Source organism: Lutra lutra, chromosome 4, assembly GCF_902655055.1.
Source record: "Lutra lutra chromosome 4, mLutLut1.2, whole genome shotgun sequence".
Classification (NCBI taxonomy): domain Eukaryota; kingdom Metazoa; phylum Chordata; class Mammalia; order Carnivora; family Mustelidae; genus Lutra; species Lutra lutra.
In genome coordinates this window covers 193417225-193444767 of record NC_062281.1, presented here as the reverse complement: position 1 = coordinate 193444767, position 27543 = coordinate 193417225, and the positions used below count along the sequence as shown (strand labels likewise).

The 27543-nt window shown below is 45.7% G+C and overlaps 1 protein-coding gene across 2 annotated transcripts in view; it reads right to left on the bottom strand.

Moving 5' to 3' along the window:
• The window catches only part of DNAJC11 (DnaJ heat shock protein family (Hsp40) member C11), a 72190-nt gene extending 50399 nt beyond the window's left edge, over positions 1-21791 (bottom strand). The window contains exon 1 of one of the 2 annotated variants that reach the window (XM_047724089.1): positions 21640-21791. In XM_047724089.1, the coding sequence (XP_047580045.1) occupies positions 21640-21711 (72 nt within the window). In that variant the 5' untranslated portion in view covers positions 21712-21791. Of the gene's footprint in view, positions 1-21028; positions 21269-21639 lie in introns of those variants that run through there. The other variant, XM_047724090.1, reaches the window with a different exon arrangement.
• Between the last annotated feature and the right edge of the window lie 5752 nt (positions 21792-27543).

Genomic DNA, 27543 nt, shown 5'->3' with positions numbered 1-27543 from the left:
AGCCACACAGAAGGGAGGGACACGGGGGTGAGGACAAAACCCACATTCTGCTTTGCCTGCCACACAGCCACCGAGAAGTTCGCAGGAACAACCTCCCTCAGAGGCCCTAGAACACTGAGCTACCTATGTGGCTGGCCCCTCAGGCCTGTTTTTTAGGCAGTGTTAGATCTGATTCTGTATCAGCCTCAGGGACCATTCTGGTCCATCAGAGGCGATGCTTAACAGGCAGCTCTATCCAGATGATCGGCCAAAGAAAGAACATTTTATTTTGGGAGGCAACTCCCTCACCGTTTTGATCACAGAAGCCCATTTCTGGGTTGTGGACAACGTGCCAGAGGAGCCAAAAAACCAGGCATCTGGGCAGAGCCCTGGGACCGAGTCTCAGAGCCTGTATTGGCAGGGAGAGCCACCACAGGGACTCATCAAGTGATCAAGGTGACAAGGAAACACGTTTGAGCGTATTTTCCTATCTTTTCTACAACTTTTCAGTATCTTCCAATTCCAGGACTCATGAAGTTTTTTTTCCCACTAAGCATAAAAGGAAAAATTTAATGTACTTTAGTAGTAATTTCTGGCACAAAATTTAAATACTTCATATGAGTATGTTATTCAGACGGTAGAAAATCGGCAACACTGAGCATGTTTACTGCAAGTTTTTTGTTTTTTTTTTTAAGACTTTTATTTATTTGAGAGAGTGAGCGAGTGGGGGGGAGCGGTGGGGCAGATAGAGAGGGACAAGCAGGCTTTCCGCTGAGCAGGGAGCCCGATTCGGGGCTTGATCCCAGGACTCTGGGATTATAACCTCAGCTGAAATCAGACGCTTCACCAACTGAGCCACCCAGGTTCCCCTACTAGAGGTTTCTTTCTTTCTTTCTTTTTTTAAAAAAGATTTTATTTATTTATTCACGAGAGACAAAGAGAAAGAGGCAGAGAGAGAAGCAGGCTCCCCGCTGAGCAGGGAGCCCGATTCAGGACTCAACCCCAGGTCCCCAGGATCATGACCTGAGCCGAAGGCAGACGCTTAACCATCTGAGCCACCCAGGAGCTCCCCCACTAGAGGTTTCAAACAAGAAATTCTGGAGGCCTCCAAAGGAAGACTGTGCACGTGACTGGTAAGATGTGTCAGTCACACGTGCCCAGTGCCCGTCAGTGTCTTCTGGACAATGTCTTCACTTCTAGGCCCACTGCTTCTTCTTCTGGGAAGGAGGTGGCTGGCTGGCTGACCTCTCTGGGCCTTTCCAGCTGACTTCACATGATCTGTTATCCAGAAAGAGCTATCTGTGAGCCCCTCAGCCTGTGCTTTAAACCAGACACAGACCTTCGCTGCTTATTTGGGCAGAGGCTCATCTACACGTAGTTTTAAATCAGCAGCTCCCTGAAGAGGGTCAAAGACCTTGTTAACTGAGTATCCCTTGTCCTCTTGGAATCAGGCAGACTTCTGCCCCATTCTAGCTCCCCTGCCTGCGTTCGTTCTCTTTGGTGCGGCCTCTGAGAATTATACTGTCCAACAACTTGCAGTTGGCTGCCTTCCCTCTTTCTCTCCATCTGCTCACCTACAAGATTTCCTCTGTGGTGACACACCGACCTCCAAGTTTAATGGTGAAGAACACAGGCTTTTGGGGCAAATGAGCTTTCTGACTCCTAGCCTGCTCATCCGCAAAAGGGCGAAAGTCTCCAGGATGGGGAGACAACGGAATGAGAGCGTGACCACACGGGGCTTTCGCAGAGTGCCGGACACAGAGCACAGCTTACAAAGCATGGCTCTTGTAAAACCTTTGTATTCTCACCTTGCAGCTGTGGACACTAGTACCTCTCTCCCCAAGGTCACTGTGAGGAGTAAAGGACGTAAGACCCGTACAGTGCTCAACAACGCTGTGCTCACAGTAGGGATCCGATCACTCCAGCTATCATAACCCAAAGAGTAGCTCAGTATCCCCCGGAAAGCAGAACAGATCAGAGAGAAGGTGTCACTCTGGCACGGGCTGGCAGGAGCGCTCAATCGTGAAGCAGTCCCTATTTGTGAAAATCCACTGAGCTGCACACTTATGACACGTGCCCTCTTCTAGATACACATTCTGTTTCAATAAAAAACACGAGACTCCATTGAAGACATGTGCGTCAGTCAACATTCCTGTGTCTGCAGGTCTTTTTTCTTTTGCTTACCCTTGATTTCTTTCCCTGCCAACACCAATCGTGCAATGTGTTTCTTGCCACACCTGGCCAATATGCGCCCTGTACCAAACTCATTGTTTTAAGCAAATAATAGTTAACTGAATAAAACAGATCTCCTCCAGGTAGGTTTACCCACGTAATGACGTAAAGGGGGCTAGTTCCTTCCTAAACAGCAATTACAGGTTATTTTCTTTCTGCCAATTTCAATCGTTCTTTCCAGCATCTCTCAAGTTACAAGTGCATGATTAGACAGGCCCACTGACTTCTAGCTTAGGCTGCTGTTTTCCTAGTTGTTAAAATTAAATGAGATGACAAAGGGGGAGGAGGGATATCTAATCTGAAAGACCTTCTGTAATCATATTAATAAATGACTTAATGTGCTATCGATTAAGTAATAGAAATGAGAAGTTTCATTTTTAATAAATATTACATTCAGGAGAAGGTTAGATTGGATCTTTCATCATAACTGAAGAGCTGAGGTCACTGGGTCGATATTTCATAAATGATAAACTCTTTATCATAAAAAACTGGTATTATTTCAAAATCTGTGATATCATTAAAAATGAAACCTACAGCTGCACACTCATTTCTAAAATCCTGTATAAAGAGGTGTATTGTGCTTTTAAGTCTGAAAAGTTTTGCAGTGCCTGGGTGGCTCGGTTGTTGGGCTTCTCCCCTCACTTCAGGTCATGACCCCAGGATCCTGGGATGGAGCCTCACGTGGGGTCCCTGCTGAGCAGGGAGTCTGCTTCTCTCTCTCCCACTCTCCCTGCTTGAATTTCCTCTCTCACTATCTTTCTGTCAAATAAATAAATGAAATCTTAAAAAAAAAAGTCTGAAAAGTTTCATCATCTCAATCATCTGTTTCTTTTTTTTTTTTTTTAAGACTTTATTTATTTATTTGACAGAGAGAGAGAGAGATCACAAGCAGGCAGAGACAGACAGGAAAGCAGGCTCCCTGCTGAGTAGAGAGATGGATGTGGGGCTTAATACCAGGACCCTGAGATCATGACCTGAGCCAAAGGCAGAGGCTTAATCCACTGAGCCAATCAGGCGCCCCCACCTGGTTCTGTTTTTAATGTAAAGTCAATCTATTATAAATTCAACCTCATAGATCATAAAACTCACAGTGAAAAGGTCCTCTGTGACCTGACCATAGAGTTTAGTGGTCTGTTAAAATGGTTGGATTTCATGCTACAGGATACAAAAAAGAAACTTCTGCAATAAGGCACAAAAATAAAAGGCTTACAGATTAGAAATGAAAAAGAACTCTGTATTTGCAGACATCACTTACATGGGAAATCATAAAGAACCTACAAAAAAGCTACTAAGTGATGTTAGCAAGGTCATGGGGTACAGGGTCACTACACAAACATCAATTTACTTCTACAATCTATAAACAAACTTAAAAAGACAATACTGTTTAGAGTACCATCAACAAACACGGCCTGCTCAGGGATGGACGTAACGACTGTGTTCAGGACATGTCTGCAGGTAACCTTCCAACACAGTACCGACCGGAATCGCAGCCTGGCTTTAACTACTAATCAAAGACTTCTTGACAAAGCGAAAAAGTCCTGGACCTAACGGCTTCACTGGCGAGTTCTACCAGAAATTTAAAGAATTAATCTCAATCCTTCTCCAAATTTTCCAAAACACTGAGGAGGAAGGAACACTTCCAAACTCATTCCAAAGCTAGAAAAAGATAGCAGAAGAAAATCTTACGAACGCTGATGCAAAAATTCTCAACAGAACAGTACTAAACAGAATTTAGCATACTAAAAGGATTATTATACACCGTGACTGAGTGGCATTTATTCCTGGAATGCAAGGATAGTTCAGCACAAATCAATATAATATACTACACTAAGAGAATGAAAAGAAAAAACCCCACACGGTCATCTCAATTGATGCAGAAAAAGCATCTGACAAAATTCAACACTTTATTGTGGTAAAAACATTCAACAAACTAGGAACAGAAGGACACTACCTCAGCATAATAAAAGCCATAAAGAGCTCTTACAACTGAAGACAGATCTACAGTGAACATCATATTCAATGGTGAAACACTGAAACATTTTCCTCTAAGATCAGGATCCACACAAGTATGTCTGCTTTTACTTCTATTCAACATAGTACTGGAGGTCCTAGCCAGAGCAACTAGATAAGAAAAAGAAATAAATGGCATCCAAATTGGAAAGTAATATAATCTCTGTTCCCAGACTATATAATCTTATATGAAGGAAACAAACAATTCCACCGACACAAAAAAAATTTCGAACAAATGAATTCAGCAAAGTTGCAGGATACAAGTCAACACACACAAATTAGCTGTATGTCTATACAGTAAAAATGAACTATCTTAAAAGAAAGAAAAACATCTCCACGTACAAAAGCATAAAAAAAAATAAAAAAAAAAAGCAAACCCTAGTAGTTAACCAAGGAGGTAGATTTTTTTTTTAAGATTTTATTTATTATTTATTTGACAGACAGAGATCACAGGTAGGCAGAGAAGGAGGCAGAGAGAGAGAGAGGAGGAAGCAGGCTCCCCGCTGAGCAGAGAGCCCCGATGCAGGGCTCAATCCCAGGACCCTGGGATTATGACCCGAGCCAAAGGCAGAGGCCTTAACCCATTGAGCCACCCAGGCGCCCCAGTAGAAGATTTTTTATAATGAAAACTATGACACACCACTAAAGAATTAAAGAAGACCTTAAAAAAAAAAAAAAAAAGAAAGAGACATTGCACATCAATGTATGGGAAGACAGTATTATTAAAATGTCAATATTACCCAAAGCAACTAAAAGATTCAATACAGTCCCTATCAAAATCCCAATGCCAGTTTTTGCAGAAATAGAAAAATCCCCCCTAAAATTTGCATGGAACCTCAAGGGACCCCAAAGAGCCAAACAATCCTTTTTTTTTTTTTTAAGATTTTATTTATTTATTCAACAAAGAGAGATCACAAGTAGGCAGAGACAGAGAGAGAGGGGAGCAGACTCCCCGCTGAGCAGAGAGCCCGATGTGGGGCTCGATCCCAGGACCCTGAGATCATGACCCGAGCCGAAGGCAGCTGCTTAACCCACTGAGCCACCCAGGTGCCCCTAAGAGCCAAATAATCTTGAAAAAGAACAAAATTGGGGGATTTGTATTTCCTTACGTCAAAACTTACTACAGAGCTACAGTAATCAAAACAGTGTGGTACTGGAATAAAGACAGATGTATGGACCAATAGGATAGGACAGAGGGTCCAGAAATACACACTCACATATATGGTCAAATGATTTTTGACACGGTGCCAAGGCTACTCAATAGGGAAAGGACAGTTTTTTCAACAAATGGTACCGGGAAAACTGGATATTTGTAAAAGAATGAGTAGGACCCTTCTTCCACACCATATATAAAAGTTAATGCAATTGACTTTTGTGTTGACTTCATATCGTGTAACTTCACTCAATTCACTTATTAGTTTATTAACTAAAATGGATGAAAGACCTAAACATAAGAGCTAGAAGTGTAAAAGACTCTTAGCAGAAAACACAGGGCAAAAGTTTCATTACATTGGATTTGGCAATGATTTCTTGGTTATAACATCAAAGGCACAGGCAATAAAAGAAAAAAATAGACAAACTGAACTCTGCAAAACTAAGAACTTTTGTAAATCAAGGGATACTATCAAGAAAGCGAAAAACAATCTAAAGAATGGGAGAAAATATTTGCAAATCATATTACCTAATAAGGAAGTACTACCCGGAATACATAAAGAACCCCTAAAACTCAACAAAAGCAACCAACCTAGTTAAAAAACTGACAAAGGACTTGAACAGACATTTCCCCAAAGAAGATATACTAATGCCCAATAAGCACAGGAAAGGATGCTTGGTATCACCAATCATCAGGGAAAGGCCAAGCAAAGCCACCATGAGACAGCCCTTCACACCCATTAGGACGCTACTACAGAACAAACACGCAGTAACAAGCGTTGGCAAGGATGTGAAGAAACCGGAGCCCGTGTACACGACTGGTGGAATGTAAGATGGTATGGCTTTCGTGGAAAAGAGTGTGGTAGTTCCTCAAAAAAAATAAAAACAGATTTACCAGATGACTCAGCAAGTCCACTTCTGGGCACTGAGCCAAAGGAACTGGAAGCAGGGTCTCCGAGAGGTATCTGTAAACCCACGGTCACAGCAGAATGATTCACAACAGCTAAGACACGGAAGCAGCCCAAGCGTCCATCCACAGATGAATGCTTATCAGCAGAATGTGGTACACACACACACAACGGAACCGTCAGTCTTAAAAAGACACGTGCTAGAACGTGCATGAACCCCGAAAATGACATACCGAGTGAAATAAGCCAGTCACAAAATGATGAATCCTGTAGGGTTCTAGATTCTAGGATGAGGAATCTAGTAGTAAAAAATCAGAGACAGAAAGTAGAATCATGCTTGCCAGGGAGCCGGGTGGGGGAGTGGACAGTTATTGTGTAATGGGTAGAATTCCAGTTTGCAAGATGAAAAGATTTCAGGAGACAGATGGCGGGGACGGTTGCGCAACATCAGGTATGCGCTTAGCACCACGGAACTGTAAAAATCGGGTAAGATGGTAATTTTATGTTATATGTATTTGACACTTTAAACAACTGAGGGGCACCTGGGTGGCTCAGCTGGGTAAGTGTCTGCCTTCGGCTCAGGTCATGATCCCAGGGTCTTGGGATCGAGCCCCAAGTGTGGGTCTCTGCTCAGCGGGCAGTCTGCTTCTCCCTCTCCTTCTACCTGCTGCTCCCCCTGCTTGTGCTCTGTCAAGTAAGTAAATAAAATCTTAAAAAAATAATAGTAGTACTTGGGGAAAAAACCCCTCAAAAGAGAAAAAAAGAAAGGACTTAAATGTGAAAGCTGAAACCATAAAACTTCTAAAAACATTATTTTCGTAACCTTGAGTTAAAGATCTCCTAGATGGAATAAAAGAAAAATACTTGTAAAATATGTATGTAATAGACTTGTATCCAGAATATATGAAGAGCTCTTACTGAAGAAGACAATCCGATAAAATTACGAGTGAAAGATTTAAACAGAGACTCCGGCCGAAGGCAGCACAGGAACGGCTGGTTAGTGCACGAAGACATTCAGTATTGTTAGTCACTGCGGAAGTGCCAATTAAAAATAAAAGTAGATACCACATAACCACTAGAATGTCTAAAATGACAGACCGAGAATATTAAATGTAGGTGAGGATGTGAAGCAAAATAAACATCATTTTCAAAAATATGAACAAAAGCTTTGTCATTAGGAGAGAGATAAAAATGGCATCAATTCTAATGGTCAAAATAGGTTAAAGAAATGAGTCAATGGCTATGTTTTTCCTAGTTGAATTACCTTAAAAAACCTTTACTTTGGGGCACCTGGGTGGATCAGTCAGTTAAGCGGCTGCCTTCGGCTCAGGTCCCGATCTCAGGGTCCTGGGATTGAGTCCCGCATTGGGCTCTCTGCTCAGCGGGGGGCCTGCTTCTCTCTCTCCCTCTGCCTCTGCCTGCTGCTCTGTCTACTTGTGCTCTCCATCCCTCTAATAAATAAATAAAATCTTGAAAAAAAAAAAAAAACCAAACCCTGCTATTTTTATTAGAAAAGTATACATATTCTTCATGGATAAAATAGGAAATAGAGATAACATGTTTTGAAATAAAAATTTGTTTTTTTAATAGAATTTTATAATCCCCCCTTTTTTCAGTTAAAAGTCTTTGTGAAGTTTTGTTTTTGCAGCTTTTATTGGTCATCAAGTATTTTCCACATCATTTTATTTTATTTTATTTTTTTTTAGATTATTTATTTATTTATTTGACAGAGAGAGAGATCACAAGCAGGCAGAGAGGCAGGCAGAGAGAGAGGAGGAAGTAGGCTCCCTGCTGAGCAGAGAGCCCGATGCGGGGCTCGATCCCAGGACCCCCAGATCATGACCTGAGCCGAAGGCAGCGGCTTAACCCACTGAGCCACCCAGGCACCCCTTTCCACATCATTTTAAATGGCTGCATAGCATTTCAAATATGGCATTATCAGTTTATATAAGGATTCCCTATGAACAATTTTCATGTGCTTTCAAAAGGCTGGAGTGGACATTCCTACAGCTAAAACTTTATGTGCATCCATGATTATCTTCTTGCAAAGAAGTTTCTAGAACTGTTGGGTTAAAAGGTGTAAGATTTCTGTTTTAATCTGCTGAACGACTCCCTATTGTCTAAGATGTAATTATTTTAAATTTAAAAATTTAATTTTATCAAAGGGATACATAAAACAGTTTATAAATGGAACTATCAGACTTACAACCAAAACAGCATTCATCCCCACTCCTCAGGTAATAAGTACTTTAAAATCTCTCAGCATTTTCCTCATTTATATTTCAAAATCATATGCTTATACTTATATCCTTAATTTAATTTTATTTTTTTTTAAGATTTTATTTATTTATTTGACAGAGATCACAAGTAGGCAGAGAGAGAGGGGAAAGCAGGCTCCTTGCTGAGCAGAGAGCCCGATGTGGGGCTCGATCCCAGGATCCTGGGATCGTGACCTGAGCTGAAGGCAGAGGCTTTAACCCACTGAGCCACCCAGGCGCCCCTTTTTCTCTTTCTTAAAGTAAGCTTTACACCCATTGTGAGGCTCAAACTCAGGATCCTGAAAGAGACATGCTCTACTGACTAAGCCAGTCAGGGGCCCCTCAAAATGTTCTTTTCTTGTATTCTGCCTTTACCCTTGATAAATAGTTGGCTGAGGATAGAATCCGAGCTTGGAAATATTTTCTCCTCAGAATTTTTACTGTATTGTTTGTTTCACTGTCTCTTAGCTTATAGTACTGAGCTGAGAAAGGTTAATGTCATTCCAATTTCCAATTCTTTGTGACTTGTTTGGAAACTTTTAGCATGTTCTCTTTACCAATAATTTCCTCAGCATGGGTCTTTTCTCCAACCCACTGTGTTCCTTACTTAATTGGCCCTTTCCATCTACAGTCTCATATCTTTTAGTTCTGAGAATTCTTCTCATATTGTTTAATATAATGTCTTCTTCTTCATTTTACTTTAATATGTAAGAGTTGGTCTTCTAATTTTAAAATTTTACTTTGATGATTTCCTCATCGTTATCTTCCAGCCCCTCTACAGAATTTTTATTTCTATCTTATTTTTAATTTCCAAGATCTCCTTCTTTTGTTTCTATTTCTTTTTTAAAAAGATTTATTTATTTAGAGAGAGAAAAAAGTGTAAGCAAGCGGGAGGAGGGGCAGAGGGAGGGAGAATCGTGAAGCAGACTCCCAGCTGGGCATAGAGCCTGAGACAGGGCTCAATCCCAGGACCCTGAGATCATGACCTGAGCCCAAATCAAATCAGATGCCTAACCCACTGAGCCACCGAGGCGACCGAAAACAAGGTGATAATTTAAAAAAAGAGACATATACAGGGGTGCCTGGGTGGCTCAGTCGGTTAAGCGGCAGACCCTTGATGTCAGCTCAGGTCATGATCTCAGGGTCATGAGATCAAGCCCTTCCTGAGACTCAGCCCTCAGCTGGGAGCCCCTCCCCCGACTTGTGCTCACTCTCTGTCTAAATAAATACACACATACATAAATAAAATCTTTCAAAAAAAAGTATCACTTTGTTCTTATTCCTTTCATGTAATATTTTATTTCTTGGAAGACGATCTAGCTTTCAAATTCCCTGCACTGTCTGCTTCCTTCATCTCTCTTTGCTGTCGCATGATCTTAGAAACTCACGTTGTGGTATTCCTTCAAATATTTACGTTCTCTGGTACCAATTCATACCCGAGAGTAAGACACTAAGGAGCTATCTGGAAGCTCTATGTGAACAGGCCTTGTTGTCTGATGAGCTCCTTTATGAAATGCCTGCGGGAGCACCCGCAAGTGTCATTTGGTGGTATTTTCTCTTTGATAAGTCAGTTTCTTTACGGAAGGACACAGAGAACAAGGAAAAGCTCTAAGTCTCCATGCAGGATGTCATCGCTCATGTGTTCCCTGCTTTTGCAAGGCTGCCACTCTCGCCGCCTCCTGTGCCGACGGCCTTCCTGGTTCAATTTCTGCAGGGAATGATCGTCCCGTCTCCTGGCTGGGCGGGTCAGCACACTCACCTCCTCAGCACTGAGTGCTACCATGAGAAAGAAAACAAACTTTGTCAACATGGTAGACAAAACCCGGCACACTATTTTAAACTGCATTTGTTGGGCGCCTGGGTGGCTCAGAGGGTTAAGTGTTTATCTTTGCCTCAGGTCGTGATCCCAGGGCTCTGGGATTGAGCATGTCAAGCTCTCTGCTCAGCGGGGAGCCTGCTTCTCCCTCTCCCTCTGCCTGCTTATGATCTCTCTCGGTCAGATAAATGGATAAAATCGTAAAAAAAAAAAAAAGTGATTTGTTTACTATTGAGGATGAACATTTCTCCATGTGTTTATTTGCATTTTGGACAACTTTTTATGAAATAACCCATTTTTTCCTTTGTATTGTTTTAAATGCTTCCGTCTGAGCAGGATACATATTAGTTCCATTCATATCGTTGCCTAGAACTAGTCACAGGGCCTCACTCAACACTGGGGGCCGGCAAGTGCAGTCCCACCTGGGCCGGACCAGCAAAGAATCGATGTTCTTAGAAGACCCGACAGAGCCGGCAAGCAGCAGCTTACACCTCACGCTTACATCCATCGGAGGAGCAGGAAAGTCACTAGGTCTGTTGCTGCTGAAGCCCATACTTTCCAGCTCAAACTTCCAGCTGTGTCTACACTGCTGTATTTCAGCAAAGCTCCAAAACTACGTTCTATTGGATTTTGGGAAGTTTGCCTAATTACCACAATTGAAGATTCATTACTGTCCATATGTTCCGTGACAATCTGATTGAAATAAACTGCATCATCTAATAAAACCTGTAATTTTTTCCGATACTTGGTGCTCATACAATTTAAAAGAAAAAGCAGATTTCAGAGCTAATTAACCCCAAGCCAGCATGGGTGCTTTGCGCTGAGTGAGAGCTGTTTCATGGAGAGGAGGGGTTGCAGACTACTTGGTGTCACCGAGGAGACCAAGGCATGTACTCATCAGGCACTAACTGGACTTGGAAAAATTCCCCACTTCATTTTGAAAAGGTTCCCACCACACAGCCCGAAGCTTCACACAATAAAACCACTCTCACCCACAGCCTTGGTATCTTCTGGTGCCATTTTCCCTGCTCAACACAGCCTGCTACAATTTTCATTTTCATGCTGAACACAGAGGGAGGGTCCGGAGAGAAGCTGGGGCTGATCTGCGAACGGCAGGACTCCGACAACGTACGTGGACTCACAGGCAACCTCGAGCACGGTGTGGACCGTGCTAATCGTCCTGCCCGACCCATCGTTGTAAGGAGCACCTCCAGGGGAGCACGACTTCTAGTGAGACTAACCTATGTAGTCTGTCCTGAACATTCAGCTCTGACAAAAGAAAAAACTCCAAGAACAATCTAATCCATGTGAAATGTACTTTTACTAATATTACTGCTGCTCGTACAAAAGGCGATAAACAAGTAACCTTCTCCCACCGCAACAAAGGAACAGACAGGAACAAAAGCCTGCCAGACGAAAAGGGACGAGCCCAGGAGGGGCTGCTCTCTTCAGCACAGTCCTCAGTCCCGTGTACTCTGGCTTACTCCGGGAGCAGGCATAAAGGTGAGCGTTCGAATCTGCTCTCTTCCTCTTGTATCTGGCTTTGAACAATTCTGACAAGTGGCCATCCAGATCTGCCAAACTCCTACCAATAAATTCCTCTAGAACGATCTGTTGCCAAAACTGCAATGTGATCTTCAACACAGGCATTCCACAAAGCAAAAAGCACCCAGACATGGCGGGTACGATGCCAGCAAATACTGAACTCTTCCAGTCAGTGCACTGACCGAGCGCCTGACCTGTTCTGAGTGCCGCAGGAGGTACAACAGATATGCAGTATTGAGATTACAAACTAGGTGTGCATATGTGTTTCCCCTTAAAAAAAAAAAACAAAACCCACGTGGATTTAACTCAACAGTAAGAACACAAAAATGCTAATATGAATGGTGGAGAAGTTCAGGGAAGTCAGGATTGAAAGAAAACCGCATGAAGGTGGCGGGATCTAAATGGGAACGAGAAAGGCGGGTTTTGATACGTTCTGGTGTCCAAGACGGGCTGGGGCATTTCAGGGGAAAAGAAGGTCCTGAGGAACAGGCGGACACTAGAGCGAACACCAGCCGGAACTGAACTTGGGCATCCGTCCACCTGCCCATTCATTCATTCAGTAAACACTGGCCCTGCCCTAAGAGGTACAACGGTGAATCAGACAGCCACGGTCCCTGACCACAGGACGCTTACTCTGAAGTGGAGGAAAGCAGAGCATCACCACAAGGAACGCAGAAAACATAGAAAACAACTGATTTATAAGGGACTTTCAAATGGGCTCAGGAATTTGACCCCTACCCAATAAACAGCGGGAAGCCACAGAAGGCTTCTGGCTAGGGAAATAATGTTATCAGTACTGTTCGTTAATATTAATTTGGTACAGCTTGACTATAACCGACAAAAACCAAAACCAGAGAGACCTAGAGAAAACTATGGCAGAAATGTAGGGTTGAGGTCAGGAGGGCTCCTTCGCTGCCCAGAAGTCAAAGCGGAAACCGAGGATCAGGGCTGGCCGGGGTCCGGAGGAGCCTTCACGAGCTGGGCAGGGCTGTGGGACAATCGAAAGGGGCTCAGTACAATATAGAGAAAACAAACCAAAGAGCACACCTGGGGTTCGGCTCAGAGGTGTGGGTTGGGGAGAAACTGGAAGCATCAGGCTTTGGGGAAAGGGTAAATTTGAACACCTAAGTACAAGGCCCAGAGGCAGGGGGAGATGCAGGAGAAGCAAGAGATTATAAAACCAGCCAAACTCCAGAGGCCCAAACCTGGAGGAATTGTGAGGAGTGAGAAGGAGCACCTGACAGGGTAAGGAAGGATACAAAGAGATCATTCCAGAAGGCTGGTATTTTCCCATTTGAGGCTTAACACTCACAGAACACCTGGAGACTGGCACTGGAGCCTCCATTTTATAGGTCAAAGCAGTGAGGATCAAAAAGATAAAAGTCTGGTCTGAGAGGGAGAAGGAACTCCCTCTGGCCCCCTGACCCAAAAGCTGGCTGGAGATTAAGTGTCCATGTGGCCCCGCCCAGACCAAAGCCTGGTCACAGAGAAGGAGCCAGTACTCAGGAAGCATCTAGCACACAGAGGGCTCATCCAGACTGTGAAGATCTCGGACACATCACTAAGAGCAGTCCTTGCGGACTTTCATGCTCAGGACACCAACAAGAATGTACCGGTGTTTACCTTACCTAATAACGTGCCCATTACTCTGCGGAGCACGCACGTGCGTTCTTGCTTAATCTTCCCCAAAGCCCTAGGACAGTGAAATTATTGTCTGGATTTTATGGATGAAGAGACGGGCTCAGAGAGGCTAAGTGGCTTGCCCCGGACCAGGCTGCTAGGAAGTCAGACTCAAACCTGACTGCAAGGGCTTCGCTCCTTAAGACGCTGACCCCTTTTGAAGCTCCACCACCTTTCCAAAGAATCACCCACGAGGGTGTACAGGGGCTCCCCATGGAAGGTGCTGGGCTCAGTGGTTTCGGTGTACTTCTCGAAAACCCCTGAGCGCCGTCACAGCTTTCTGGAGTACAGGGGTCAAGTGGACACACTCTGTGTCATGTGATTTTGAAAAGTCAACCTCCCACCACCATTTTATTATTTAAAAAATAAATATTTATTTGGGAATGAGAGACAGAGAGCACGAGTGGTGGGGGGGGGGGGCAGCGGCAGGCTAGAGGGACAACAGATTCCCCACCGAGCGCTGAGCCCAACATGAGGCTTAATCCCAGGGTCCTGAGATCACGTCTTGGGCCGAAGGCAGGCGCTTAACCGTCTGTGCCACCCAGCTCCCCCTTACAGACATTTCAGACTCTGCTTTGAGAAGGCGGACTTAAGAGAGAACAATTAAACCATGAGGAAGTCAGAAAAGCTAAACACGAGGTTGATCAAGCAACTGCAGATTCTACACGTAGAGGTGACCCAAGTCCGCTGCTTACATGGAAGGAAAAAACTTACAAAGTTGACAGAACTCTTTACCCCCAAGATGGCAAAATAAATTAAGAAAAAGATTAGGTAATCAGTAATGACAGAATTCTATATACCAACAAAGAAAAAGGCAGGCCCGGGTCACCTTCAACGTTTAGGGGGTGGGGGGAATCCTGTCCTCCATGTCCACTTCTGCTGATGACAGAATGTGAGAACAAAGGAGCCAGAGGAGCAGAAAGTCTGATTCCTGACCAGAGGTCATTCCAAGGGCTGAGGAGAGATTGTCTGATCTTGTACAATTTGGTTTTCATTTCTCTTCCTTGTCATGTCCATATGTGTATTTGGTGCCCTTGAGACACAACAGTAAATAAAAAGGCCAGCATCTTAGGAAAATGAGCTCCAGTTCCTTTCTGGGTCAGAAGTGGTGGTCACAGAAAGAGCTTGGCTTTTTTTTCCCAAAAAGCCTGACCTTATACTTTCTCTTGTCCATGTCCATCTGTTATACCCCGCCCACTCATGCAGACTTCTAGTGGTTGATGTCTGCTGGCATTTTACTACTGAAGAATGTTCTGGCTCCTGCAAACTAGGAAGGGGACACTGTGCACTCGTTGCATGCAGAAGCCGTTCCAACAGTCCAAGAGCCAAACAGGACCCAGCTACCGGGACATGAACTTGGAGGAGGCTCCAAGCTCCTTCAAGGGAACAGGGGCTTTGTAAAGTGTGGGCCACAACAGTAGTAATAAAGCAGCAGTGTTCCCAATGGTCTTTTCCCCTCCTGGTGCCCCCTTTTAAACTTTTATGCTATTTTATTTATTCATCCCTGTTAGTTGTCTTAAATCCTTTCTTGAACAAGGTAGGATATAAATAAAATCAAAATGAAAGTTTAATAAAAGTAAACACTAGAATTCCACAGCCAAGCAAAACACATTGCTTGTGTGTCCCGTATTTTCCTTATCTATTGTTTACTTCTAAACTCACAGCAAATATAAAAGCTTTCAATTGAATTCTCTTTAACAAACCAAAAAAGAAAAAAAAAATGCAAAACTAGAGCATTAAAATTTCAAGAAGCAATTGTTTAAAATGCCCAAAGCAGAAAAGTAATAACTAGCTTATGGTTCATTAAAGAAAACACATTTTAAAATTTAACCTCGGGGTATCTGGGTGGCTCAGTGGGTTAAAGCCTCTGCCTTTGGCATGGTCAGGATCCCAGGGTCCTGGGATTGAGCCCTGCATTGGGCTCTCTGCTCAGCAGGGAGCCTGCTTCCCCCCACTTCTCTCTGCCTGCCTCTCTACCTACTTGTGATCTCTGTCAAATAAATAAATAAAATCTTTAAAAAAAATTTAATAAAAAAAAAGTAAAATTTAACCTCATGGTGTTTGCTAATCATATTACAGGATGACATTTGGAACTAACTGGGTATCCTAAGAACTCTGTCCCCACCCAGAAGGAAGACCACCAGAAGCCTCTCCGGACCCTGCTGGGTACCCTCCTGACCCCAGTGCTGTCTTGTCTCTCTGCTCTGATCAGGGAAGTCCTCTCCTCCCTGCCTGGCCCCTTAGGAGCTGACAGCTCACAAGAGTTACGTCTTTGGGTCCCACTCTGCCTTTACCCCAGACACTCACTGTCTTTAGGGACTATCCCTTCCCCCCTACGCTGAGAACTCAGCTAGGCCTTCTGGGAGCTCCTCCCCCGAGCCCTCCTTGTGGAAAACTCCTGACTTTGCAGGAAGCAGAGTTCAGAGAGATAACTGCCTTTTGAAGATAAGAAACTCAGTATTTTGAACAGAAAGAGAAAAGAAACCTTTAGGAATTCATAACCTGATGCTTAGCATAGATTTTGGCTCTATTTTTTTTTTTTAAAGATTTTATTTACTTATTTGACAGACAGAGATCACAAGTAGGCCGAGAGGCAGGCAGAGACAGAGGTGGAAGCAGGATCTCCACTGAGCAGAGAGCCCGACGCTCCCAGGACCCTGGGATCATGATCTGAGCCTAAAGCAGAGGCTTTAACCCACTGAGCCACCCAGGCGCCCCTGGCTCTATGTTTTTTTTAAATTAATATTTAACGGTCGGATAGCAAATTTAGCCAGGATCAGGTTTAAACGAAGTTTTCTATGTACATGTATGTCTTTTAAAATAAGCAAAACCTCATGCTTTGTCAGAATTCAAGAAATAACAATAAACATTAAACGAACATCTACTTGTGCAAGGCTGTGTGCACAGACCCGTCACAAGGCAACACTCCAGCACAGAGTTCTGGCTCACCGTAAGTTAGCGCCTAATCCATTACTGTCTGTTCCCTCCATTTCAATGTCAAAAAAAAAAAAAAAAAAAAAAAAAAAAAAAAAAAAAAACGGGAAGCAGAAAGCGTAGACGACTGGCCCAGAGGCATGAACCTGAGCCTCCCCACCCCCAAAGTAAAGACTGCGACCCAGGACATTCTGGCAAAGCTGCACAGTGTGGCCTCCCACTCTCTCAGTAACTCGTAAAGACTGCAGCGCGGAAGTGGAGACCTGCAGAGGTTCAACGACCTGTGGCCCGGGGGCAGCGTGGCCTGCGACTCCTGCTCTTACTGACCTTGCTCCTGCTCCTACTGACCTTGCTCCTCAGCCTCTTCGCTTAGGGGACACCTTAGGAAGTGGATCACCTGCCTAAGTTCAGCTTTTGGATAACCAAGGCTTAGCACCACCTGCTGAATGCACACATTTTAAGCAGACTCACTGTTATCAATACTGAACTCTGAGCAAAATGTAGTTGATGGGAAACTCACCGAAGCAATGACCTTCTCAGACCCATCTTGATATCTTTCCTAAAGACTAAGTTACCCGCCCATCACAAGGATAGGTCAGCAACGGATGAAGAGACCCACAGCACCTCGCTACTTTAGGAACCCGGGTGTGCACCTGGCTTGGCTGACACGCCCACGCTCCAACTTCTACAGATACCCAAGCCATCCTGGTTGCTGGGCTGCCTGACGTCCCCCTAGGTCGATCCGGGCAGCGGCTAGCAGACCTTCCTCCACTGCTCTAGCCCATTCCATCTGCAGTCTGAACTTGAACGTTTAGTCCCACTCTGTGACTGTAACCTCCAGCCAGAGAAATCCAGACAACCAAAAACTGCAAAATTGTGCACCAACACACCCTAAACCAGGGAAGGAATGAAAATGCAGGGACTCTGGGGAAACTTTCTTGGTGGCTGACAATTTTGCAATTCTAGTTTCAGTGAAGGCTGGTATGGAAGGATGGAAAGACCCAGAATACTCACCTCCCCATATGAACTGCAAGAAAAAACCTTTCACATTAAGTTTATCTTTACCCAACCGTGTTTTTATTTTATTTTTAAAAAGATCTTATTTATTTATTTAGAGAGAGAATGAGAGAGAGAGAGAGAGCCTGAAAGGAGTGAGGGTCAGACAGAGAAGCAGACTCCCTGCTGAGCAGGGAGCCTGATGTGGGACTCAATCCTGGGACTCCACGATTATGACCTGAGCTGAATGCAGTCACTTAACCAACTGAGCCACCCAGGGCCCTTCACTGTTCTTTTTAAAAGTGTTTAAAACCTGAAGAGACCGGCCCCTTTGAAGCTAACCTGATTGGGACCAAAGATCTTAAAATGGGTTATAAACACTGCTCAGTGTCCTGAGGAAAATGAAGAGTTTCTTTTAATGGTAATACAACATTGATAAAGTAGGAATTTGAGTAGATTAGGAATAATTCCGTTTAGAAGGTGTCAACTAAAATGTCTATAAAATGTATAAAGACCAAGAAAAATTCACGGATTGATTGGTCAGGAATCCTTTATCCAAATAAATTTTGGAAAAATCATCTCAGAAATCTCAGGTCAGTTAGATTTTAGGCCACTGATAACGCATTTGACTACACTAAACCAGAGATGTCAATCTGTTTCTAATGTGCCCGGTTAATGAAAAATTACTCCCTCCGCTCAGTGCGACAATAGCTCTACTCTGTAAACAGGAAATCCAGAACAGTGGAGAAAGGGAATCATTAAAGATCACATAAGTCTCATTTAGAGAGAGGCATCTAGGCCTAACTGCCTGCTTCACTTGCTGAAATACAGTATGAGGGGATATTCTGAGGTTTAAAACCTAGGAAAAGAGATTTGCAAGCTGATTTTTGACATTTCTGTATTACTCCAACGGTAACCGTAAAGTAGGCTTGTAATTTTAAAAATTTTAAATAGAACTTCCGGTTTTCCATCAGGTTCCTTCATTTGAGATTTCTAGGGAAAAGTATCTCAACTTTCTTTTCTTTCTTTCTTTTTTTTAAGATTTTATTTATTTGAGAGAGAGAGAGAGATCTCAAGTAGGCAGAGAGGCAGCCAGAGAGAGAGGGGGAAGTATGCTCCCCCCTGAGCAGAGAGCCCGATGTGGGACTCCATCCCAGGACCTGAGATCATGACCTGAGCCGGAGGCAGAGGCCCAACCCACTGAGCCCTCCAGGTGCCCCAGTCTCTGAACTCTCTGAACACAGAGCTGAAGGTACTCTGAAATACTGGCAGGAAGGGGATCCTGCCTCCCACAGGTAAACAAACGGCATCAAGCTATAGAAGGAATAGAACTGACAGGAAATATATCAACAGGTGTAAGAGTTAACATTACTTCTACTCCTCCTCTAACCCTCCAACTAAATCATGCTATTTCAACTTCAGGTTGATTTCTGACCCTCCCGCCCCCCAAAATCCTAGTAAATATCAAGTCCAGAGAGCACCTTGAGAGCTTCTCTTCCAGTAGAATTTTGAGAGAGAAAATCTGCACACCCTGACATTTCACACGGAGTTTGTTGGCAAAGGGAACGCAAAGTGACTTCAGCGAGAGAACGTGTTTCATGGGGATTTCACCCATAGCCATAAATAGGAGAAGTGCCATAACTCACTGGGAAAAGTGATTTCTTTCTTTCTTTCATTCATTCATTCATTTATTTCTTTGACAGACAGAAATCAGAAGTAGGCAGAGAGAGAGGAGGAAGCAGTCTCCCCGCTGAGCGGAGAATCTGATGTGGGGCCCGATCCCAGGACCCTGGGATCATGACCTGAGCCGAAGGCAGAGGCTTTAACCCACTGAGCCACCCAGGCGCCCCGGGAAAAGTGATCTTTTTTAAAAGAAATATTTATTTGGCTCCCGCTCATCAGTCCAATAACAGTAAGTCTTAAGATCCCAGCAGTTTCAAGGTACATCTTTGACTACCGTTTACCGAGGACTCTGGCCAAACCTATTATTCTAGATCTTTTTGACCATATACATCTGCCTAAGACTCAGTAAGCCTGGTAAATGGGCAAACTGCCACTCAACTACTGATAACCCAGACTATAAATAAGTGGCAAGAAAGGCTGGTTTCGGGGCGCCTGCGTGGTGATCCCAGGGACCTACGATCCAGCCCAGGTGGCTGGATCTGCTCCTCCCTCTGCCCATCCCCTGCCACTTGTGCTCTCTCTCAAATAAATAAAATCTTTAAGATATTTATTTACTTATTTATTCATTTAAGAGAAAGAGAGGGAGAGAGCATGAGCAGGACCCTGGGATCATGACCTGAGCTGAAGGCAGACGCTTGACCGATTGAGCCACGCAGATGCCCCATAAACAAAATCTTTAAAAATTCTTTTTAGGGGCGCCTGGGTGGCTCAGTGTAACCCACTGAGCCCTGAGACCTCTGCCTTCGGCTCGGGTCATGGTCCCAGGGTCCTGATATCGAGCCCCGCATCGGGGTCTCTGCTCAGCGGGGAGCCTGCTTCCTCCTCTCTCTCTGCCTGCCTCTCTGCTTACTTGTGATCTCTGTCTGTCAAATAAATAAATAAAATCTTTAAAAAAAAAAATCTTAAAAAAAAAAAAAAAAAAAGGCTGGTTTCAGAAAAGCTAGTTTCATTTACTGCTTTGCTTCTCAGAACTGGAGAAAAGTTAGTAACTAGTCAAACAGCTTCATTCAAAGGGAAAGGAACCGAAGGCCAAAGAAATGGTTTACCCAAAGCCTTGATGTTTATTAGTTACAAGAACCTCCAGCTGGACGTTTCCCTAATACGAGGGGCTAATGCATCTGAGGGACTTTTATACGGGTGCCCAAGGACCCAGACCAGAACTGGCAGCTCTGTGGGCTGGCTGGCGATGACACTGAGTGTAGAAGTCAAGGGCTGAGGCTCCAGTCACTTCTGAGGGCGGAATTCAGGTTCCTGCACTTTCTGTTGCTGTTGCTCTGGGCAAGCGACTTCACCTCTCTCCACCTCGGTTTTCTCAGGTGTGAGTCACGGATTATCACAATGCTTAGGGGCTGGGGTGAGAATTAAACAAGGTAATGTAACAGGAAGTGCTCCCTCAGCCTGGGGACCCTGCCCAAAGCAGCGCTCAAAAAATGTCAGCTCTCCCGGACATCGTGCGCACCAACACTTGCGGCCAGCACATACTTGGCCGGCTTTGCCTAAAATAGTCAAACTGGGCTAATTGTGGTCACTGGGAAAACTGAGAGATGGCATGAAAGGTTCTCTAGCAGGGCTGAGAAGACTGAACCCAGCAGCTTGCAGATAAACGATCCACCTTAGGACCTGACCTTGGAAGCCTTCCTGCCCTTCACGCTGGTATCAGCTGGCCTAGCCAACGAAACGGACTGGGCCCTACTGCTTGCCAGACACAGCGTGAGACTTTATCTTTCACTGAGTGAGGAGACAGGGTGCAAACCCTCGAGTGTAGAGAGGGGCGCGTATGCTGAGGCCGTGCTTGGGGTACCGCGGCTTCCTTGTCTCTACAGCGGCGTCCTCACCTGCGGCCTCCGAATAGAGGCTGTAGGTACCGGACGCTCTTTCCTGAATTTCTGGACAGCCGCTCAGGGAAGAGGAGGGCACAAGACACGTGCCTCTGGGCCTGGATTCATTTCAAAAGCGGGACGTCCGCATGAATACTCGGGAACCCGACAGACGCCGCGGGAAGGTTCCCTTGTGGCCTTGACCTTGGTGCCCGAGACTCAGTTTCCCATTCTGGCGGCCAGGGGCGATGACACAGCCCCTCGGCCGAGGCAAGTCTGCGAGCTGGGCGCGGCACGGGATCCGGGAGAACCGGGAACCCCACTCCAGGAGCCTCTACCTCGGGGACCCCTTCCCTCCTGTGGGTACCGGAGCCTCTGGCCTTGCCAGGACGCGGCTCCCTGGCCGCCGGGAGCAGGGGCAGAGGCCGGCCGGGACACCCGTGGTGCAGGAGTCGAGGCGGTGGGGACCGCCCGGTCGGCGGGCGGTCGCGCATGTCGGGCGGGGTCACGCGGCCTCCCCGCCGGGTCCCGGCCGCCCGTGGCGGGGACGGAGCGGTGGCCGCCAGCCCGGCCCTCCCGAACCACGGGGCACGGCCTCCGCCCAGAGGGCGTCCCACCGAAAGCCTCACCTCCCTGCGCACGTTCAGCAACGAGTAATAGTCTTCATTGTCCAGCTCCTCCTCGCCCAAGGCCGTCGCCATCTTCGCAACCTTTCACCCCGCCAAACCGGCAAGGCCGTGCCCAAGAGGGACCGGCGAGCCGCGACCCCGACAGCACGGGCCCTCCCGGCTGCGCCACAGCGGCCCCTGGCGGACCGGAGGGGCGCCGCCGCCGCCCGCGCACCGCAGCAGCGCGCCTGCGCCCTGCGCCCCCGCGCGGTCGAGGGCGGGACGCGGCGGCCGGGGTCCGCCACGTGCTGCTCGCGGACCTAAATTTCAGCCGGCCTCCCTGAGGTTCACATGGGACCCGGCAGGGAGGCTGGGGGTGGTCCCCTCTGTCCCCTGAGACACCTCCCTTGTCCCCCGCGCTGGATCCCCGTGCGGGGATCATTCTGTCCCAAACAGCCCCGCCCAGGTACCCCACGCGGAGTCCACCCAGGCGGGAGACTCCTCGAGGCCCCACTGGCTGACTTCTCTTTGCACAGGAAACCTCCAAAATGGTATTTATTCCTGCTCATCGAGAACCCTGCCCAGAGGACGAGCCTCCTCAATGTCGGTTTTTTAAATTTTTTATTTAATTTTTTTTTAATTGCTCTATATTTAGGAGCATCTGGCCATTTTTTCTGCTGCTTAACTGACCAGGCAATACCCATTGGGTTCCTAATAGAATTGCCTCTGGCAGGCATCTATACCTCCAGTCCCTATCCCAGAGCCCTCCTCTTGTAAATTTCTACCTTCTGATTTAGCGGTGGAGTCTAATTGATTTCAACCTGGTGCCTGCTGTTTGGTGCATTATTAAAGATGTCTCGGTTACAACCACCTAAATAATTTAAATGTCTTCGAAATGATGCCGTTATCAAGAGGAGGTGGACAGCAGAGCTTCCATGCTCTTGCCCCCTGTTTGGTTCATGCTGACCTGTACCAGTCCCTCATTATTTCTCAGGAACCGTTTGTTGAGCTTTGACTAACGATGGGTTTAGAACCATCCCTGTTGCCCTTCCTAAGCAGGTCTCCTGGGAAGCCCCAAACACCTGTCTGTGGATTTGAGAAGCTGATTTCTTTCTCCTCCTCATTTTTAGCCAGATGTTCACCATCTGGGCCTGTGTATGGTCCCTTCCAAGTTGCTCGGCCCTCTTAGGACCTTTTGGCGTGAGACAAGTAGGTGTGCTGAGACAGGTTATTCAGGAGTGTTGAGTCAGTCTGGAGCTGACCTCAGCCTGGGTTGTGGAGGAAGAGCTATTTCTTTGGCTGGGTGAGACTTTTTCACAGCTTTCACAGACGCTCCCATGCCATCCGCAATTGCAGCAATTTTTTATGGTCTTTCCTTTTTTCTCCTTTGCAGAGCGGTGATTAGGCCTAAGCTGCTTGCTGACATTTGCTGGTCTTTAAAAGAATTTCTTACAGAGAAGCTGGGGGAGAAAACTACGACGCTGAGACATTCCTTTTTTCCTTCGGTTTGTAGACATTAATTGGGCCATAATGCTCAGTTGGGTAGAGAAGTTCCTTGCCATCTTCCCTTTGCCTTGGAAAACACTGTAGGAATTCTATAAACGGAACCCAACATATGTTTCCGAGGGCCCAGGTCTGTGTTTCTATGATTGAGAGTGACCTGGTTTTTATCGCCACTCAAACGAAATAAATAGTGACTCAGGGATGCTCTGTATTTGTCCCCTTCTGGGCGCACGAGACTTTGTATTACGGTTACTTGGAAAGCGAATGTGACAAATGGAAAATAAGCTTAGATACACCACAGGCCTGAGAGGGAATTTATTTTGGAGGTTGGCTGTTTTGTTTCTCCCTCCAAAAGCCTTCATCTCTGATGGGCGAAATAATGGAAAGCAGGAGCGGCACAAATTGATAAGTTACCACACCCATCCAGCCACCACTCATGCCTGGGCAGCCGCCGAAACTCAGCCACGTTAACTCACTGCCTTGCATTTTTGTTTTCTCTTTATTGGGTAAAGCCACAAAGCAATTTGTAACTTAGCTGCAAAGCCAAGCCTGATACACTTACATAATATATTTATATAGCTACGTGTGTATGTGTTATATATATGTACAGATAATCATTTTTGAATTCTCTCAGATGTAAATAGAAAACATAAGGACATTTTCCTTCACCACCATTTGTATTCGGAATGACCCCAGAATATTTGACCTTCCCGGCACAACCATCAGGAAGCAAGCTTCCTCTGTTCAATGGCTTAATATAGTTGTGTGTGGGGGGGGGCTCCCTTCTAGTATTAAATATAGGACGCTCGGATTTGAATTTCAGATATGCAATGAATAATTGTTAGTATACGTGTACTAATATTGCACGAGCATTTACATATACTAAAAAATTCACTGTGTATCTGAAATTAAATTTTTTAAAAAAGATTTTATTTATTTATTTGATAGAGACACAGTGAGAGAGGGAACACAAGCAGGGACAGTGGGAGAGGGAGAAGCAGGCCCCCCGCCGAGCAGGGAGCCCAATGCAGGGCTCGATCCCAGGCCCCCCGGATCATGACCTGAGCCGAAGGCAGACGCTTAACGACTGAGCCACCCAGGCGCCCTGAAATTAAAATTTAACTATTTTTACTTGCCACATCTAGCAACCTCAACTGGAAACCCTTCACTCCTTCCCCCTTTTCCTGAGTAATACTTGTAAGAGATGAGCTAAGCAGCCCTGACCCAGCCCCTTCTGCACTTGGGCTGAATCCATACCCCCTCTCTATAATTCAGGAGGAAAAATTTACCTCTAATCTTTTTATTATTCTCTTGTCATTGAGTCCTGATTAAGATTCAGTGCTTGCTTGCCATTCATAGCCTGTTCTCCCTTTCCCTGTGAGCTCTGATAACCCTGTTCAGAGGAGTTCGGGGGGAAAAGGTTCCTTGGCTGAAGAAAAGAAGGGACAGTGTGCAGACACTCAAAAATTAAATTTTCTTGGGGCACCTGGGTGGCTCAGTTGTTAAGCATCTGCCTTCAGCTCACGTCATGGTTCCAGGGTCTCAGGATTGAGCCCCGTGTTGGGGTCCCTGCTCAAAGAGAACCCACTCCCACTCCCCCTGCTTGTGTTCCCTCTCTCTCTGTCTCTCTCTCTGTCAAATAAATAAAATATTTAAAAAAAAAGAATTTAATTTTCTTAATGGTATCTCCTCCCTTAGCATTTCAGGGACTTGTCATTTACATCTTCCGCCAAGATGATAATTATAGAAGGGTTGAGGCACCCAGAGGAAGGGCCATACCTGCTGTGTGGAGATCGTTGCTGAGGAAGCCTCTGGCGGGGATGGACTGGGGCTTTGCGACTCATCAGGTTTAGAACTCACCATCCCAACACAACGTGCATCTCCAAAATCTCCAGTCCAGAGCTTCTGCCTTTGGAACTCAGCATTCTACCCATAATGTCAACCACCCGTCATGCCAAGGGTTTGGGTTTTCCCTGCTGATTGCAACTTTAGGTCCTTGGTCCCGGTGTGTTAATCCATCCTAATCCATCAGCTCCCTGCTGGGGTCCCCTTCGGATCTGCTTTCTTGGTCATTCGGTGATGTCATAATCCTTTCACCTTTGGCTCTGTCTACCACAACCATTCTCAGTTTGGTTTCTCTTCCTTATCCCCCTTTCTGCACTCCTCCCAGGCTGTCGGAAGTAGCTGGGCAAAGTCTTGGAAAATACAAAGTTGATGCTGTCTGACTTCAATGGGCCCCCAGTGTTACTTGGCAACCCTATTACCTCATCTCTTATTTACACTCTATAAATTCCCCACAGTGTCTACTCAGCTTATCTTTGAATTTGGAGACAACTCCAAATTGGGCACGGGTGTTTCAGCAATTTATAAGAAGGAAATGGTTTCCATTTTAGTGGAATTGACACTCTAAAGGGGGTTGGCGGGTGGTGAGGTGCAGACAGTAAACCAGTTAGTTAATAAAGAAGATAATGTCTGATGCTAAGGGCTACAAGTAAATTAAAACACGATAATGCAATGGTGGGACATGTCAGAGGGAGGGAGATCACATTAAGTGGGCTGGTCGGTTATGAAATATCTATCTGAAGAGATGATTTTGAACTGAATGATGGGAAGGACCCAGCTTTGTAAGAGCTCAAGGAAGAACCTTCTGATGTGGAGACTCGGAGATGGGATGAGGTTTGGTGTGCTCCAGGAGCAGGGAGCAAGGCCGTGAGCACAAGCTGATGCAGGTTGGGGAGAGCAGTAGGAAAAGATGTTAGAGGAGCTGAGTCAGGACAGGCTCATGGAGGGTAGAAGTCAGGAATTTAAATGTTATTCCAAACATTTGGAACACAGGGAGCCATCAAAGGACTTTAAGCAGAGAAGTAACATGGTCCAGTTCCCACCCCACTCAAGGATTACTCCAGAGGCGTGGGGTTAGAAGGAACAAGAATGGAATCAGCCCCTCACCCGACGACCCCATTAGAGGTTATGCAGTGTTGCGGGAGGAGCTGGTGGTGGGCTTGCACTGAGACAGAAGTGTGGGGCTGGCAGGCATAGACTGCTCCTTGCACTGGTGTCAGCAGGAACTGGCGATAGGTTGGGTCTGGGGGCGGGGGCGGGGAAGAGAGACATCAGCAGTTACTCCTGCATTTTGGTCTGCGCTGCTAGGTAGTGACACCATGGATGCTGTTGAGGAAGCAAGGGAAGATTTTGGAGGGCGTCACAAAGAGTTCTTTTTGGGAGACGTAGAGCTACGTCTTTGCTAGACCTCGACGTGGAGGTGGTACCTGCTGCTTCTGCTTCCTTTCCACTCGCCCTTTGCACCTCTTGCCATCAGACCCTTATTCCCATCATTCTTTAGAATTCCCTCCTCGAAGTTTCCGGTGGCTTCCTGAGCCCCAGATGCAGTGACATCTGTCGAATGCAGACAGCCTGGACCTCAGGCAGCTGGTAACAACGTCGCCCCTCCTTCACTGTAAGCTCCCCACCTCTGCTTCTTGGTCTCTCTCTCTTGACCTCCATGTTTCTCTGCATCCAACCCCCTTTCTTCCTCTGCGATCTGGGTGCACACAACTCCCAGCCTTATGCCTCCCAACTTTCTTCAGGGAGCGTTGGTTCTAACCAGAAATAGAAATTAATCTCTGAACCATTCTTGAACTTGTGCATCCTTTCTTGCATCTCTGAGCTTCCAGGAAGGGTCATTGACCTTCAGCCTAAAAAACAGCCTTGTGGAAACAATTTTTGGGGGGTGGGCTGGGGGACTCTGCTGTTGAACAATGCTCTCGGCATTTGTCTATCTGAAAAGATCTTTATCTTCCTTTATTAGTATTAAAGGGTTTTTTCCCCTCAGGGCAGAGGAAGCTAGTTCGGCAATTATTTTGTTTTCCAGCACATGTTTCCAGCCTCACTTCCCTTCCTTCAGGCGTCTGCAGGTGCTGCTGCGAGGGGACGCTCTTGTTTCTTTGGGGGAATCTCAGTTAAACCTGTTAGACCTTCTTAGTGTGTTCTGTATACTTTTTAAAAAAGATTTTATTTGTTTGCGAGAGACAGCAAGAGCACAAGAGGGACAGAGGGAGAGGGAGAAGCAGACTCCCCACTGAGCAGGGAGCCCGGTGCAGGGCTTGATCCCAGGACCCTGAGATGAAGGCAGATGCTTAACTGACTGAGCCATTCAGACACTCCTCTGTATGCTTTCTTTAAAAAGAGATTTATTTATTTATTTATTTATTTATTTATTTGAGAGAACAAGGAGAGAGGGAGACGAGCAGATGCCACACTGAGCATAGAGCCTGATGCAGGGCTTGATCCCAAGACCCTGAGATCATGACCTCAAGATCACGACCTGAGCCAAAACCAAGAGCCAGATGCCCAACCGACTGAGCCACCCTGGCGCCCCATTCTCTATGTGTTTTATTCTCTCTTTTGTGTCTTCCTTCTTTT